General features: G+C 56.0%; 1 protein-coding gene across 1 annotated transcript in view; it reads left to right on the plus strand.

Moving 5' to 3' along the window:
- Window positions 1–13,149, plus strand: part of AGRN (agrin) — a 151,892-nt gene that overhangs the window by 87,059 nt on the left and 51,684 nt on the right. The window contains exons 5-6 of the mRNA XM_054175724.1: window positions 7,324–7,539; window positions 10,677–10,901. Of these exons, the coding sequence (XP_054031699.1) occupies window positions 7,324–7,539; window positions 10,677–10,901 (441 nt within the window). The remainder of the gene's footprint in view (window positions 1–7,323; window positions 7,540–10,676; window positions 10,902–13,149) is intronic.

Below are 13,149 nucleotides of genomic sequence, written 5' to 3' on the forward strand. Positions count from 1 at the left end.
ATTTATTTTTGTTTTTTATTTCCTTCATTGCATTTATTTTTTATTTTTTATTTCCTTTTATATTTTATATTTAGTTTTATAGCTGTATTTTATTATATCTTTTATATTTTGTACTTTATTTTGTATATTGTTTTATATTTTGTTTTATATTTTATTTTTATTATACTTTATTTTGTACTTTATTTTGTACTTTATTTTGTACTTTATTTTATACTTTATTTTCTACTCTATTTTCTACTTTATTTTCTACTTTATTTTCTACTTTATTTGATATTTTATTTGATATTTTCTACTTTATTTTACATTTTACCTTTTATTTTACCTTTTTTTTTACCTTTTTTTTTTACCTTTTATTTTATATCTCCATTTTTTAAGGTGGGTTTTTTTTGGGGGGGGGGGGAGGGTTTGTGCCTTCTCTGCTGGGCTGGAAGAGAGCAATTTCTTTTGCCATTACCACTCTGATTATTGTTATTAAGCTGGAGAAACATTTTCCTCTGACTGCCTGGGGGCTTATTAGCTGCAGCTCTTCACCTCAAGATCTCCAAGCACTTGATTGTAGCCAGCTTGTGGTGTTAATCCCTGCCACTTCTGTCTGAGCTCCTTCCCTGCTGGCCCTGGGAGCGTGGGGATCATTATTGTTATTATTGTTTGCATCTTTTTCCTGGTCAGTGAGAGAAGGAAGGGGCAGAACTGGATGGGGGAGGCTAAAAGTGGAAGCTGAAGCTGCTCTCCACCCTCCCTGCCTGCTGCTGGTTGTTGTGTCCCTGCAGCTTGCCTTAGGCTGGATGTGAGGAAGAAGTTCTTCCCAGAAGGAGAGATTGGCCATTGGGATGTGCTGCCCAGGGAGGTGGTGGAGTCCCCATCCCTGGAGGTGTTTAGGAAGAGCCTGGATGAGGCACTTGGTGCCATGGTTTAGTTGATCAGATGGTGCTGGGTGATAGGTTGGACTGGATGATCTCAAAGATCATTTCCAACCTGGTCTCTCCTCTCCTCTTCCTTCTCCTCTCCTCTTCCTTCTCCTCTCCTCTTCCTTCTCCTCTCCTCTTCCTTCTCCTCTCCTCTTCCTTCTCCTCTCCTCTTCCTTCTCCTCTCCTCTTCCTTCTCCTCTCCTCTTCCTTCTCCTCTCCTCTTCCTTCTCCTCTCCTCTTCCTTCTCCTCTCCTCTTCCTTCTCCTCTCCTCTTCCTTCTCCTCTCCTCTTCCTTCTCCTCTCCTCTTCCTTCTCCTCTCCTCTTCCTTCTCCTCTCCTCTTCCTTCTCCTCTCCTCTTCCTTCTCCTCTCCTCTTCCTTCTCCTCTCCTCTTCCTTCTCCTCTCCTCTTCCTTCTCCTCTCCTCTTCCTTCTCCTCTCCTCTTCCTTCTCCTCTCCTCTTCCTTCTCCTCTCCTCTTCCTTCTCCTCTCCTCTTCCTTCTCCTCTCCTCTTCCTTCTCCTCTCCTCTTCCTTCTCCTCTCCTCTTCCTTCTCCTCTCCGCTGTGGTCCAGCAGCAAGAAGGTGGTTGGGAGGAGTTGAGGAGTTGGTGTAGGAGCTCTGCTTGGAGCACTTGGTGCAAATGGCCAGAACTGGCAGCTGGAAGAGAAGGGGAGGGTGGTGAGGAGGACAATGTGCAGCTTGAAACCTCGGGCTGCTGCAGATGTGAGGTGCTGCAGAAGGGCCAGGAAGCTGCATCATCCACGAGGAGGAACAGAGGGGTGGAGCTGCTCTGCTGTGAGGACAGACTGAGAGGATTGGGGTTGTGCAGTCTGGAGAGGAGAAGGCTCCAAGGAGACCTCATTATGGCCTTCCAGTATCTGGAAGGGGTTACAAGAAAGCTGGGGAGGGACTTTTGATGGTGTCAGGGAGGGATGGAGCAAAACTAGAAGTGGGGAGATTGAGATTGGCTGTGAGGAAGAAGTTGTTCCCCAGGAGGGTGGTGAGAGCCTGGCACAGGTTGCCCAGGGAGGTGGTGGAAGCCTCCTGCCTGGAGGTGTTTGCAGTCAGGCTGGAGGTGGCTGTGAGCAACCTGCTGTGGTGTGAGGTGTCCCTGCCTATGGCAGGGGGGTTGGGACTGGCTGAGCCTTGAGGTCCCTTCCAGCCCTGACAATTCTCTGATTCTTTATCTGTGCTCTTTATCTTTGTTTATCCTTATCTATGTTCTTTATCTTCCTCTTGCTCAGCCTCTTGGGCCCAGCCCAGGAGGAGCTTTTCCTTCAGCAGCAGCCTTCTCCTGAGCCTCCTGCAGCCTCACAGCACCCAACCAACCCCATCCCTGTCTGCAGAGCTGAGCAGCCTGTGGCTCGTGGCCATTCTCGTGGTGGCCCTGGCCACAGCAGAGCTGTCCCCACCCTCAGCTGTCTTTCCAGCAGTTCTTGGGGCATCTGCAGGCCCTGTTGGATGGGAGGAGGTGGAGCTGGTGCCATCTGCCCTGGCAGCTACTCCTGCAGTCCCAGCCACCTGTGCCCACACAGCCTGCTCAGGGAAATGCTGAGCTGAACCTTGGCAGAGGCTTTCCTGGTAATGAAGCATCCTGCTCCCTCCTTGCTGCTAATTAGGGGCTGCCTGAGGAAGTGCTGTGGCTGGGGTGGGAGGCTTGCTCCTGAGCTGGTGTCACTGCACCTGGTGCAATGGGGACTGGGTCTTCTCTCTGCAGGAGCAGCTTGGGTTTGATGATGCCACCAGGTCTGGGCCCAGACTGCAGTAAGAAATGCTCTGCAAAGCCTGGCTCTCAGTTTCCCATCACAGTTTCAGCTGCCAGCTCAGACAGCCTCCCAGGGGCTCCTCTCAGCTTGTCATGGAAGCCCAGACTGGGTTGGGTGAGAAGGGACCTTTAATGTTCACCCATTCCAACCCCCCTGTAGCCAGCAGGGACAGCCCCAGCCAGAGCAGGCTGCTCAGCGCCACAAACGACCTGACCTGGAGTGCTCCCAGGGCTGGGGCATCTCCCACCTCTCTGGGCAGCCTGGGCCAGGGTCTCCCTGGAGCCTTTCCTCCCCCAGGCTGAACAACCCCAAGTCTCTCAGCCTGGCCTCACAGCAGAGGGGCTCCAGCCCTCTCTCTTTTCCCTCTGCTGTCATCTCTTTCCTTTCCCCTTCCCTCTCAGCTCATTGATGCAGGCCATGCCATCAGTCGAGGCTCTTTGGTGTGTCTCTCACCTTCCCTAATTAGGCAGGAGATGAGAGCCTCTCGTTAGCATCCCTTTGAGCTCTTCACCCTGAGCCAGGTGGTCACCGCAGGAGGCAGGGCAGAGCTTTGGAGCAGAGAGTCATCTGAGCTGAGAGCCGAGGCTCTGAACCCAGGCAGGTCTTTGCTTTGGCCTTGATCACTTCCAAAAGCCCTTCTTGGCTTTGGCAGGCTCAGCCTGGGGCTGCTGGAGTCCTGTGTCCACCCATGGAGCCATGCTGGCTCTGGCTGGGGAGTGGGGGACCGTGAATTCTTTGCAGCAGCACCTTTAGCTCTTCCCTTCCTCTGCAGGAGGTGCACTCCTTCATTATTATCGTTGTTGTTATTGATATTTATTGTCCTGGTTGTGCTCCAGTGCTGCTAAGAGACCTGGAGAGGCTTGGCTGCTATTCAGCATGGTCACAATAAGCTCAGCTCCCCAGCTCCCCCCCCGCCCCCCCTCTTTTGTCCTGCAGGGCTTGCTCCAGGCTTGTATAGATGCCTCACACTTGGGCTGTTTCTCTCCCTCATCTTCAGTGGCTCAGGAGGTTTGGGAAAGGTCAGCTCCTGGCTGCAGCTTTTTTTCCTGCTCCAGACAAGTGCTGCTCTCATTGTTTGCCAAGAGCCTTGCTGGGCCTCCTCTCTGCAGCTCCAGGATGATTTAACCAGAGCTGGGCTTTGCCTTCCAGCCAGGCTGCTCCCTGAGCTTGCTGCACAGCCTGGCCATGTGCTTTGGGGACAGTGTTGAAGTGCTGAGACGTCCCAGCTCCCCTCTGTGAGCAGGGAACAGGCACAGCAGGCTGAGGGAGCTGGGGTTGCTTAGCCTGCAGAAGAGGAGGCTCAGGGGAGACCTTCTTGCTCTCTCCAACTCCCTGAAGGGAGGTTGTAGCCAGCTGGGGGTTGGTCTCTTCTCCCAGGCACCCAGCACCAGAACAAGAGGCCACAGTCTCAAGCTGTGCCAGGGGAGGTTTAGGCTGGAGGTGAGGAGAAAGTTCTTCCCAGAAAGAGGAACTGGCCACTGGGATGTGCTGCCCAGGGAGGTGGTGGAGTCCCCACCCCTGGAGGTGTTCAAGAGGGGCTTGGATGTGGCACTTGGAGCCATGGTTTAGTTGTCAGGAGGTGCTGGGTGCCAGCTTGGCCTTGATGATCTCTGAGGTCTCTCCCAACCTTATTGATTCTGTGTCCCTCAGTGCCCAGCCTGCAGCACTGCCTGGGGTTGCTGTGGCCAAAGTGCAGCACCCAGCACTTGGACTTGTTGAATGCCATCCTGTTGGCCTCTGCCCATCTGCCCAGCCTGGCAAGGTCCCTCTGCAGAGCTCTCCTACCCTCTGACAGCTCAACTCCTGCCCCCAGCTTGCTGTCACCTGCAGATATACTAATGGTGGACTCCATCTCCAGAGCTCTCCATCTGTGGAGAGATTCCAAACCCACCTGGACACTGTGATCCTGGAGGTGCTCAGGGCCGGGTTGGATGAGGTCCAGCAGCCTTGCCCTAGTGTGAGGTGTCCCTGCCCATACCAGGGGAGGGGGGGAATGGAACTAGATGACCTTTAAGGTCCTTTCCAACCCCAACCATTCTGTGATGATTTTTTTATGATGCAGAAATAAAAAGGAGAGAGAGAAAGAAGAAAGAGAGAGAGAGAAAGAGGAAGAGCAGCAGAGGCGACCTGGAGTGCGTCATAAAGATGATGAATTGCTTTGAGATATTGGGCAGGGGAGAGAGAGAGAAAGAGAGAGAGAGATCCTTTATTTCTTCTTCTTTCTTTCTTATTATTTGATGATATTAGTCCCTGTCTGCTGCATTGTTGCTGTGCACAGTGAGCTCCACAGAGGGAAGAAACCTCAAGGCAGGCAAAAAGGCAAAGGCCCTGGGAATTGAAGTGTAAATGAGCTGCTGGGGAGCATTCCCTTCCTCCTTCTCTGCTCTCTCTCTCTCTCATTATCTAGGTCACTCTCCATGCCTCCATCTGTGGAGGAGCCCACAGGGTGGTGAGGGGTGCCCAGGGGTGCCCACTGCGTGGCCTTGCTGCTGGTGCCGTGGTCGGTGCAGGGGAACCTGGCTGCTGAGGGGCAGAGCCTGGCACAGGCTGCCCAGGGAGGCTGTGGATGTCCCCTCCCTGGAGAGCTGTTCAGGGCCAGGCTGGATGAGGCCTTGAGCAACCTGGGCTGGTGGGAGGTGTCTCTGCTGGGAGGTGTCTGGCAGGGGGTTGGAGCTGGATGCTCTTCAAGGTCCCTTCCAACCCAACCCATTCTGTGCTTCTATCCTGGGCACCCTGAGCAAGCTTGAGCTAGGGGGGAAGTGTCCCTCTGGAACTGGCTGAGCTTCAAGGTCCCTTCCACCCCAACCCATTCTGTGCTTCTATCCTGGGCACCCTGAGCAAGCTTGAGCTAGGGGGGAAGTGTCCCTCTGGAACTGGCTGAGCTTCAAGGTCCCTTCCACCCCAACCCATTCTATGGATCTATAAATGTTTGAGTTGAGCTTGAGTTGAGGGAGGTGTGGTGAGTGCACGCTTGGTGCTGGGATCAAGCCCAGGCTGGATGAGGCTCTGAGCAACCTGGGCTGGTGTGAGGTGTCCCTGGCTGTGGCAGGGGGTTGGAACTGGCTGATCTTGAAGGTCCCTTCCAAGCCAACCCATTCTATGAATCTATGAATGCTTGAGTTGAGCTTGAGTTGAGGGAGGTGTGGTGAGTGCAGGCTTGGTGCTGGGATCAAGTGGGATCAAGGCCAGGCTGGATGAGGCTCTGAGCAACCTGGGCTGGTGGGAGGTGTCCCTGCCCATGGCAGGGGGTTTGGAACTGGCTGATCTTGAAGGTCCCTTCCAAGCCAACCCATTCTGTGCTCTCTTTGCTGTCACTGCCTCGAGACTGCTGAGTCTGGAGAGGCTTTTCCTCTCCTTGCCTCCAAGTGCAGACTGACATCCCCCAGCACATTAGGAATTCAGAGGCTGAGCTGGTGGGTGCTGGCTGCTCTGATGAGTGGCTGTGATAAGGAGATTAGTGCCTCCTCTTCAGGGAGGCACCAGCCACGTGGCCCAGCAGCTCTGCAGGAGCAGCAGTGAACAAAGCAGAGTGTGCTCATGGAGCCACCTCTCCCACTCCAGGACAGCCAAGGAGGATTTCTTCCCCAGCCCTTGATTTTCCTTTCTCTTGCTCATGTTTTGTGAGGGACTCACAGAGGCTGGAGCAGAGCTGCCCTGGGCAGTGCAAGTGCTTTCTGGTGGTGCTCCTCTGTGTCTGGAGTGGTGTTGGAGGCATCCCCCTGGGAGCAGAGCTGCCCTGGGCAGTGCAAGTGCTTGCTGGTGATGCTTCTCTGTGTCTGGAGTGGTGTTGGAGGCATCCCCCTGGGAGCAGAGCTGCCCTGGGCAGTGCTAGTGCTTTCTGGTGATGCTCCTCTGTGTCTGGAGTGGTGTTGGAGGCATCTCCCAGGGAGCAGAGCTGCCCTGGGCAGTGCAAGTGCTTTCTGGTGATGCTCCTCTGTGTCTGGAGTGGTGTTGGAGGCATCTCCCAGGGAGCAGAGCTGCCCTGGGCAGTGCAAGTGCTTGCTGGTGATGCTCCTCTGTGTCTGGAGTGGTGTTGGAGGCATCCCCCTGGGAGCAGAGCTGCCCTGGGCGGTGCAAGTGCTTGCTGGTGATGCTCCTCTGTGTCTGGAGTGGTGTTGGAGGCATCTCCCAGGGAGCAGAGCTGCCCTGGGCAGTGCAAGTGCTTGCTGGTCTGGAGCAAGTGCTCCTCTGTGTCTGACACATACCCTGCCACCTCATAGCAGAGGTCTTCCACCTCAGCTCATTTTTGTGGCCTCCTCTGGACTTCCTCCAGCAGCTCTGTGTCATAGAATCATAGAATCAACCAGGCTGGAGAAGACCTCAGAGACCATCAAGTCCAAGCCATTAGCAAGTACCCAACACCTCCCGACCTCTCCAATTCAGCCTGTCTTCTCAGGAGAGGTGCTCCAGCCCTCTCTTCATCTTGGCTCGATGTTCTCTTTGTGCTTTCTTTGTCCTTGTGTCTTTGATCTCCCCTAAGCGCTAAGCACAGCAATGGACCTCGCAGCGCCTCGACCCTCCTCCTGCCGCTGGCACTGCCCTTGCAGTCCCGGCTGGGCTGCAGCCCCTTCCCCAGGGTGTGTGGAGCTGGGCGCTGCCGTGCAGCAGCGGGGAGCAGCCAGGGCTGACCCTGTGCCTCTGTGCCCGCAGCCTGCCGGGGGATGCTCTGCGGCTTCGGGGCGGTGTGCGAGAGGAGCTCCGCGGACCCCTCCCAGGCCTCCTGCGTCTGCAAGAAGACAGCCTGCCCCGTGGTGGTGGCTCCCGTCTGTGGCTCTGACTACTCCACCTACAGCAACGAGTGTGAGCTGGAGAAGGCCCAGTGCAACCAGCAGAGACGGATCAAGGTCATCAGCAAGGGACCCTGCGGTGAGTTGCCAGGCCAGCAGGCTCGGCCCTCTGCTCCCCCCGAGGGGAGGTGACCAGGGAAAGGTGGGAAGGGTTCCATGGAGAGCTGGGAAGGCTTCCCTCGGGAAGGGTTCCATGGAGAGCTGGAGGGTTCCCTTGGAAAGCTGGGAAGGGTTCCATGGAGAGCTGGGAAGGGTTCCCCTGGGAGGGCTTCCCCTGGAGAGCTGGGAAGGGTTCCCCTGGAGAGCTGGGAAGGGTTCCATGGTGAGCTGGGAAGGGTTCCCCTGGGAGGGCTTCCCCTGGAGAGCTGGGAAGGGTTCCATGGAGAGCTGGGAAGGGTTCCATGGAGAGCTGGGAAGGGTTCCCCTGGGAGGGCTTCCCCTGGAGAGCTGGGAAGGGTTCTCCTGGAAAGCTGGGAAGGGTTCCATGGAGAGCTGGGAAGGCTTCCCCTGGGAAGGGTTCCATGGAGAGCTGGGAAGGCTTCCCTTGGGAAAGCTTCCCCTAGAAAGCTGGAAAGAGTTCCCCTGGAGAGCTGGGAAGGGTTCCCCTGGGAGGGCTTCCCCTGGAAAGCTGGGAAGAGTTTCCCTGGAAAGCTGGGAAGGGTTCCATGGAGAGCTGAGAAGGCTTCCCCTGAGCTCAGCTGCAGTGCTGGGGATGTTCTGGGGCATGGGGACAGGCCTGGTGGGAAGGGACACTGCAGGAGCCACCAGCTCTGCCTTGGTGACCAGCAGAGTTTAAGCAGCAGGCAAAGTGATGGCCAAAGGCTGTTCAGGAGCTATCCATTGGGATGTGCTGCCCAGGGAGGTGGTGGAGTCCCCATCCCTGGAGGTGTTCAAGAGGGGCTTGGATGTGGCACTTGGTGCCATGGTTTAGTCAGGAGGTCTGTGGTGACAGCTTGGACTTGATGATCCTTGAGGTCTCTTCCAACCTTGGTGGCCCTGTGGATGCCCTGCTTTAGCAGGGGGGTTGAGTGGGATGACCTCCAGAGGTCCCTTCCATCCTCTACCATTCTGTGATGCTAGGAGGCAGCTCAGTGGGGAGGGAGCAACTCTCTGTCAGGCAGCTGTGCCTGTGGCCCCAAAGTGTGGGTCAAGGAATGAGCTGGAAGGGCCCTCTGGAGCTCATGGAGCCCTCTTCTAAAGCAGGGTCACCTAAAGCAGGCTGCCCAGGATCCCATCCTGGGTCACATCTGCTACAGCTAGGAGCTGAGTTGAAGGGCCTGGGTGTATGCAGAGGCTGGGGGTGGGGGTGGGGGGGGTGAGGAAAGCCCCTCCCCAGCCTGGCATTCACCAGCTGTGAGCAAGGAGCTGTGTAAATGAGACCCCAGTCTCCTCATCTCCCGAGTAAATTAACTTGACCTTTCCCTCATGCAGTGCTCTGGCTTGCAATAAATCTGCAGCAGCCCTCCTGCTGGGGCTCTTGTCAGAGGGGGGGGGAGAGAGAGTGCTGAGGGATTGATTGAAAACAATAATCATCAAAGTGGGACAGATACAGAAGGGGGGAGAAAAAAAAAATCACCTGAAAAATAAAAGGGGAGGGGGAAAAAAAAAAGCCAACCCCAACCCCAACCAAAGGCTGGCAAAGAGAGTGTGGCCCTTGCCCATCAGGGAGGAAATTGCTCCTTGAGCTCTTCCTCTCATTAGGGCTTGCAGAAGGCACCTTAAGGGCCCTTGTTTTGCTCCTTGGCTGAAGTGAGAAGCTCTTGGAGGATGCAGGGAAGGGAGCTCACAGCAGCCAGGGTGGAGAGGCTCTGCCTGAAGTGCCAGGTGGGGACTGAGCTGCCCTCGTGGTGTGCTGGGGGGGGGGGTTGGGGCTGATCACAGAACCATTTAGGTTGGGGGGAAAAAACCCAAACAACCCTCTGAGATCATCAAGACTAAGATCCTACAGCTTCAGAGTCCTGCTTGCCTCTGGGGGCATCAAGCTTGCTGCTCAGCACCAGGTTCCAGCTGATGGAAGGACAGCCATCAGCTCCATCCTCACTCTGCCCAAGTGAGGCCAGATCAGAAGTCCTGGGTCCAGTCCTGGGCTCCCCAGTTCAAGAGGGACAGGGAGCTACTGGAGAGAGCCCAGCAGAGGCTGTGAAGATGTTGGAAACAGTCCCTCTGCAGCCTTCCAGTAGCCCCCTGCAGGGACTGGCAGGCTGCTCTAGGGTCTCCCTGGAGTCTTCTCTTCTCCAGGCTGAACAGCCCCAGCTCCCACAGCCTGCCCCTGCAGCAGAGGTGCTGCAGCCTTCAAACTCCTGTTCATGGAATAGTTTGAGCTGGAAGGGACCTCCAAAGGTCATCCAGTCCAAGCCTTTTGCAATAAGCCAGGACAGCATCTGTCCCTGGAGATGTTCAGGGTGAGGCTCAAGAGGGCATTGAGCAACCTGATTTGGCTGAAGATGTCCTTGATTATTGCAGAGGGGTTGGACTGGATGAGCTGCAGAGGTCCAAGCTAGAAGTGGGTAGATTCAGACTGGATGTGAGGAAGAAGCTCTTCCCCATGAGGGTGGGGAGAGACTGGCACAGGCTGCCCAGGGAGGTTGCTGATGCCCCCTCCCTGGAGGTGTTCCAGGACAGGTTGGATGAGGCCTTGAGCAACCTGGGCTGGTGGGAGGTGTCCCTGAAGGGAGGTTGGAAGTGGATGATCTTTGAGACCCCTTCCAACCCAAACCATTCTAGAACCATAGAACTGTCAGGGCTGGAAGGGACCTCAAGGCTCAGCCAGCTCCAAGCCCCCTGCCATGGGCAGGGACAGTTCACACCACAGCAGGTTGCTCACAGCCACCTCCAGCCTGGCTGCAAACACCTCCAGGCAGGAGGCTTCCACCACCTCCCTGGGCAGCCTGTGCCAGGCTCTCACCACCCTCCTGGGCAACAACTTCTTCCTGACAGCCAATCTGAATCTCCCCACTCCTAGTTGTGCTCCATCCCCCACAGTCCTATCCCTCCCTGACACCCTCAAAAGTCCCTCCCCAGCTTTCTTGGAGCCTCCTGCAGATCCTGGAAGGCCACAAGAAGTTCTCCTGGGAGCCCCAACTCCCTCAGTCAGCTCAGGCTTCCTGGGGCAGGACCTGCTGCCTGCGGCGCTGGGCGAACCTCTTCTCGGGGGTCCAAAAGCAAACCCCCACTGTTTTGTTTGTTTTTTTTTGTCTTTCTTCTCCCCTCCCCCAGGCTCCAAGGACCCCTGTGCAGAGGTGAGCTGCAGCTTTGGCAGCACCTGCGTCCCCTCTGCCGACGGGCAGGCGGCCAAGTGCGTGTGCCCTGCCTCCTGCCGCGGCGTGCCCGAGGCCACCGTCTGCGGCAGCGACGGCCGCGACTACCGCAGCCACTGCGACCTCAACAAGCACGCCTGTGACAAGCAGGAGAACGTCTTCAAGAAGTTTGATGGCCCCTGTGGTGAGTCCTCCCCCTGCCCTCCCATCCCCCCACCCCCCCTAGCCATGTTGCTTGTGAGCCAAGAAGTTCTTCCCAGCAAGAGAGATTGGCCACTGGGATGTGCTGCCCGGGGAGGTGGTGGAGTCCCCATCCCTGGAGGTGTTTGAGAGGCCTGGATTAGGCACTTGGTGCCATGGTTTAGTTGATTAGATGGTGTTGGGTTGGACTTGATGATCTTGTAGGTCTTTTCCAACTTGGTTAATTCTATCCTATCCAAGGGCATCCTGGCTTGCCTCAGGAACAGTGTGGCCAGCAGGAGCAGGGAGGACATCCTGCCCCTGTGCTCAGCACTGCTCAGGCCACACCTGGAGTCCTGTGTCCAGTTCTGGGCTCCTCAGTTTCAGAAGGACATTGAGAGACTTGAAGGTGTCCAGAGAAGGGCAAGAAAGCTGGGGAGGGGTCTGGAGCACAGCCCTGGGAGGAGAGGCTGAGGGAGCTGGGGTTGCTTAGCCTGCAGAAGAGGAGGCTCAGGGGAGACCTTCTTCCCTTCTGAAGGGAGGTTGTAGCCAGGTGGGGGTTGGGCTCTTCTCCCAGGCAAGTAGCACCAGAACAAGAGGACACAGTCTCAAGCTGTGCCAGGGGAGGTCCAGGCTGGATGTTAGGAAGAAGTTCTTCCCAGCAAGAGAGATTGGCCATTGGGATGTGCTGCCCAGGGAGGTGGTGGAGTCCCCATCCCTGGAGGTGTTTAAGGAGGGAGTGGATGTGGCACTTAGTGCCATGGTTTGGTTGATTAGATGGTGTTGGGTGAGAGGTTGGACTTGATGATCCCTGAAGTCTTTTGAAACCTGATCCATTCCATTCCATTCCATTCCATTCCTTTCCATTCCTTTCCATTCCATTCCAAAGGTCTTCTGGTGGTGTGGGTTGAAAAAGGACTCGAAGGTCGCAGAGTCCAACCCTTCTGTGAGCGTGCCGAGCTTGGTGTTAAGCCATACCCCTCAGCACCACGGCTCTGGGGCTTTGAAACACCCTCCAGGAGTGGTCAGCTTCAGATTGTTCCAGGGCTTGACAGCCCTCATAAGGAGGTCTAGAGACAGGACAAGGGGGAATGGTTTGAAGCTGAGGGAGAGCAGGGTTAGACTGGAGCTGAGGACGAAGCTCTGCAGTAGGAGGCTGGTGAGACTCTGGCACAGGCTGCCCAGGGAGGCTGTGGCTGCCTCCTGCCTGGGGGTATTCAAGGCCAGGTTAGATGAGGCCCTGGGCAACCAAGTCTAGCTGAGAGGTGTCCCTGCCCACGGCAGGGGGTTGGAGTAGATGATCTCTGAGGTCCTTTCTAACCTAAGCCATTCTTTGATTCTGTGATTAATCTCCCACCTAAACCTCCCCTGCTGCAACCTGAGGCCATTTCCTCCTGTCCTGTCTCTGACCCCCACCTCACTCCACCCCCCCTGCCAGGGAGCTGTGCTATCAAGGGCAGAGCAGCAGGAAATGGCAAGGGTTGGAGGGGAAAAACCTTGCCCACTGTTGTCATCAGCTCAAAAACACAGGCTGGGTGGAAAAAGACAGCCTCAGGAACTCAGCCCCATGCCTCTGCTTCAGCATCTGAAGGGGGCTACAAGAAAACTGGGGAGGGACTGCTGAGAGGGGCTTGGATGAGGGGCAGTGGCTTGAAACTGGAGCAGGTTGCACATCAGGAGGAAGGCTCTGCAAAATGAGAGTGGAAAAACCCTGGAACAGGTTGCCCAGAGAGGTGGTGGAGGCCCCATCCCTGGAGACAGCCAAGGTCAGGCTTGACAAGACCCTGAGCAACTCTATCTAATTGGGGATGTCCCTGCTGCCTGCAGGGGGCTTGGCCAAGCTGCCCTTTGAAGGTCCCTCCCAACAGAATGCGTTCTGTGACTGTGTTCTGTGTTTGCCCCCCCTCTGCACTTGCCTGTGGGTGATTCTGCTCAGGCCCCACCGACCCAAAGAGCTGTTCCAACATCTGTGCCACCTCCTGCTGTTTGCCCTGGCTGGCATCCCCCCAGCTGCCACTCTGGCAAGGAGCCTGCTGCCAGCTGCCGTCCCAGGGCTTGGGGCAAGCAGCTCCTGCTAATTAAAGGAGCCCAACAGGCACAGATCCCAGAGCAAACACAGCCCTGCCACTCCGAGGATGCTTTGCTCTTTGGCTAATGATGGCTGGGGACATTTGTAATTAAAAGGAGCTGCATTCATTAGGAGGAGCAGGAGCTCAGCCAGGACACGTGCCAGACACCAGTGTTTGTCCCCC

This window comes from Dryobates pubescens, chromosome 33 (assembly GCF_014839835.1).
Source record: "Dryobates pubescens isolate bDryPub1 chromosome 33, bDryPub1.pri, whole genome shotgun sequence".
NCBI lineage: Eukaryota > Metazoa > Chordata > Aves > Piciformes > Picidae > Dryobates > Dryobates pubescens.